Raw genomic sequence first — 3,902 nt, 5'->3', positions numbered from 1 at the left:
CACTGAGATAACAGAGGCCTGGGAAACTTGTTTTTGATAGAAATTGTTGTTGTGGGCAGTGTTTTGTTCTGTTCCTTTTCATTTATAGTCAACGATCTCACTTGAAGTGCTGCCTAAGGGATATGATTCATAGAGTTGTTTTATTGATTGGAAAATTGATAACATTGATGATATTGGGATGTATTTTAAAATGTTTTATGATAGCAGTTAAATGTTTTATGCATGGAGTCTGGCTTATTCAAAAACAAAAAGGGGGAATTGTGGGATATTTAGAGAACAGCGGACATGTTTTGAACAAGCCAGGCAGCCTGTTTTTAGACAAGTTTTAGGCCTCACTTGACAAGAGTTTGTGAAGGACATTGTGAAGGTCACTAGCTGTGAGAATATGCTGAAGCAAACAAAACCAAGGAGCTGTGACTGGTGTATGTAACTGAAAACAGAAACAAACCCAGTCTGCAGGTGGGGAGAAACAGGAGCGTGATCAGCAGCGAAGAGCGAATCAGCAAAAGGAAAACAGCGTGTGAACAGGAGCATGGACTGCGTGTGTTTGTTGTTAATAGCCAATCAATATAGAACATTTAGAAAACAAGGACATTGTGAACTGTATATTAACCGCGTTAGTGTGTTAATAAAGTGGCATTTGCTTGATCACATTGATCATCAGCAGTGTCCGTGACTTCCGCGTCAACAGTTTGCTTTCTGGGCAAAGTTACAAAAGCTGAGCGTAAGTTAGGCTTCATTTGTTTAGTTCTGGGTTGTGGGGTTTTTTTTGAAACTTGGGGAGAAAGACATTCCTAGGGCAAGTTAAAATAAAAAAGAATTCCAGTCCTCAAATGCTCCACTTAAAAATTCACCCTGTCCCACTTCATTTCTTTAAGGTTTTCACTTAGACTTCAGCTGATAAGTCTGAAAAGAAAATTAATTTTTTTTACTATTGGTATGCATGCTCAGGGGTTATTTTTAATAAATAGGTGAAGTGTTGAAAACTGGTCACAGCTGAGGAGCCTAGAATGCAGTGAGCTGCCTTTAACCCTTGCTATTGTCCATGCCAAATAGCTACATTTTTAACTTCTGGGACTGTTTCAGTCCCACTTATGGCAAGCCATGAAATGGGCCACTCCATTTTCATCTATAAAGTCTGCTTCACCTTCCATCCTATAATGACATAAATGCAGCCTGTTGAGATTGCAATCAGCTTGTGGCAGGACTGTGATATGTGCACTACTCAGATAGGCAAATTGCCTGGAATCAGAACCTTCCCAGTGTAGTGTAAGTACTGCCTTAACTCTCTCCCACACTGCAGCCCGTAAAAGTTTTGCCCTACAAAGCACACAGATTAGATGGCCAAGGAACATATTTCTTTCTTTGCAAAATTGTATTTACACTAACATCCTTCCAGCATGTAGCCTGTACAGGAAAACCTTCATAGTCCCAGTCGTGATTTGAATTATTAAGTCATACGAAGTTTTTCCTGACTTTCATTAAGGGCATCTTCACGATGTGTGTCTGCAGCCAGTTACTGTGTGATCTTGCCGTAAAAATCCATCCTCTCATACCTTCCCCATCCTCCTATATGTTGTTATAACAAAGTGCAAGGATTTACAGCCTCCCGTGGTGGGACAGGAGGGAACAAACAACTGCCATGTGTATTCAGTCCTCATAAACCACACAATTTTGACAATCTTTGAAACTTGTGATCTAGCTCATCATTATACCTGAAAACTACTCTAACAAAAGAAATGTCTACATCAGCATCCCTTGTAAATGAGGGGAAAATAACTTTTAAAATCAATTACTGGAGATTTGTTTCCCTTAAAAAATGAGGCCACCTAGCAGTCACAGTAAGTGGCTGTGGTGCCACCTATTTACATTCCCTCATGAAGGCTGGACACCCATCTCGTGTGAGTAGGTGGAAACTAGCAATCCTGAAACTTGGCAAAATATCCTACATTGGGCTGTCAGGAAGTGGTGTGTGTCAACAGCCACAAAACAGTGTCAGAAGGCAAAGTCTTAATTGCCTGGTGAAAATGGTAGTGGCTGGCAAAGACTGGATCTCTGTTGCCAAGTGAGCATCTCCATCAGCATTTTAATTAGTTGAAATCCCACATTCAGATCAGAACCAGCTGATTTTCTGTACTACAGATGAGTTCCCATTTTATATCCAGGTAGATTCTGTACAACATATTTCGTCTGGTGTCTGATCATTTAAAAATAGAATTGGCCATCATTCTAGTACTATTGTGGCTCTGATTTCTGGTCTGCAGGGCAAGACAGCTTTTATTTCTGATGAAAGACCACCCATGAACAAATATACATTTTAGATTTATTTCAGATACTGGATTGGGAAGGTACTTAAACAAAAACTAAACCTAAATCAAACTAACAAATTTAGCACAGAAGTCATTTAAGGAGAATAAACATGAATTTCTCATGACATTTTTTGCACTCAATTTTCTCATTAAATCTGCTTTGCAGATTATGAAGTGAGTATTGACTTCTTGGTTTGGGAAAAAGATGGTACCTTAGCAATTCAAAACACACACCGTTATTCAAAAGAAATTAACTCAGATGATAGTTATATGATTGGCACTAAAATATTTCATTCCAAGTGAAGAAATTAAACCTCTGCATTTTCCTATTTCTCTGAAGTTTGTACTTTACCTCAAAAAAAATAAGTGAACACAAACTTCACAAAATATCAGTGCAAATCAGGGCTGTATTTCTACATGAACCTGTAGGCAAACAGCATGAAACAACGGGTCTGAATTGTTCGGTTTCTCTGGACTCTTCCTGAGCCCAGAGACCTGGTAGCAGAAAGTGGGTGGGTGGAATAACCATCTTGAAAACTTCTGACTGGGAACAAATCACAGACTTTTGACTGCTCTTAGGTAAAGGGTACAACTGGGATCAGCAATCTCAGATACCCAGTGCAACTTTCACTAAGAGCAAAAGAAACTTACTTCCATGCCAGGTGAATTTTATTTGGACTTCACAACTTATCAAATCTAAACTAATAGAAAAGACTACATGACTCTTCCTCTTCAAACATACTTGTTTTCCTTGAATGGTCTAATGTACTTTGCTCTATTTGGGAGTGTGTAAGTTCCAACCCCGTGACACATATTGTCTTTAAACTCGCCTTCATAAACGGCCCCAGAAGGATGTTCTAGCCTTCCAGTACCATTCATCTGCATTTAATGAAAGATGAAAACAGTTAATGCTTATGTTTGCAGTATTATTCCCTTTCATTTACAATATCCCTTCAGATTGCTGCCTTTAAGTCTGCTATCAGCAGCTATTCTTTCAAAATTTAGACAGGTTGCTGCTTCTACAGGGATTTCAGCCCTGTTGGAGCAGGCACCTTTTGGTGCCCCGCATAGAGTGCCAGCCAGCAGAAGTCCTGTTACCTGTTGTCCCACTACTACTGAGCCCCACTGCGTATATGGTGGGGAGCTGGCATGGGGCAGAGCAGACCTCAATGGACCATTGAAGTGGTAGCTGTGACTGTCTGCAGAAACACACCATGGCAGCTTCTGTGTGTCTGTGGGTGTTTCTTACACAGTCAAAAGCAGTGTCTTACTTGGGTAACAGTCCACTTCTCTAAATTTTTTTGCTTTAAACTCCAGCCTGGCACAGGTTGGCTGGAGCGGCTGTGGTGTCTCCATTCATGGAGATATGCAAGACCCTCTAGGATGCAGTCCAGGGCAGCCATCATGGGTGACCTTGGATATGCAGGGCACTGAGGATCTCCAGAGGGGCCTCCACATGCCAGCTGCACAGCTTTGGGGTCACTCATCATTTATGTAACCCTTGTCCTAAAACTGGTACAGATTTCCTCCATTTTCACAGAATAAGGAATTGCCTAGATTGGAAAAGACCTTTAACATCAAGTCCAACCATTA

At 40.6% G+C, this 3,902-nt stretch overlaps 1 protein-coding gene across 1 annotated transcript; it reads right to left on the bottom strand.

Moving 5' to 3' along the window:
- Positions 1-1,082: 1,082 nt before the first annotated feature.
- On the bottom strand, positions 1,083-3,188 carry MORN2 (MORN repeat containing 2). The gene is made up of 2 exons (XM_009872111.1): positions 3,052-3,188; positions 1,083-1,155 (listed from the first exon to the last, which is right to left on the bottom strand). The coding sequence occupies exons 1-2, from the start codon at positions 3,186-3,188 to the stop codon at positions 1,083-1,085; spliced, it is 210 nt and encodes a 69-aa protein (XP_009870413.1).
- Positions 3,189-3,902: the final 714 nt, after the last annotated feature.

Source organism: Apaloderma vittatum, unplaced genomic scaffold, assembly GCF_000703405.1.
Source record: "Apaloderma vittatum isolate BGI_N311 unplaced genomic scaffold, ASM70340v1 scaffold11926, whole genome shotgun sequence".
Taxonomy (NCBI): domain Eukaryota; kingdom Metazoa; phylum Chordata; class Aves; order Trogoniformes; family Trogonidae; genus Apaloderma; species Apaloderma vittatum.
The sequence above is the reverse complement of the archived record's forward strand: the minus strand, read 5'-3'. Positions and strand labels throughout refer to the sequence as shown.

Coding starts and splice junctions, on each gene's coding strand:
- MORN2 (XM_009872111.1), bottom strand. CDS start 3,188: ATGAATGGTACTGGAAGGCTAGAACATCCTTCTGGGGCCGTTTATGAA. Junction 1,156..3,051: donor AGACCATTCAAGGAAAACAA/GTATGTTTGAAG, acceptor ATGTCATTATAG/GATGGAAGGTGAAGCAGACT.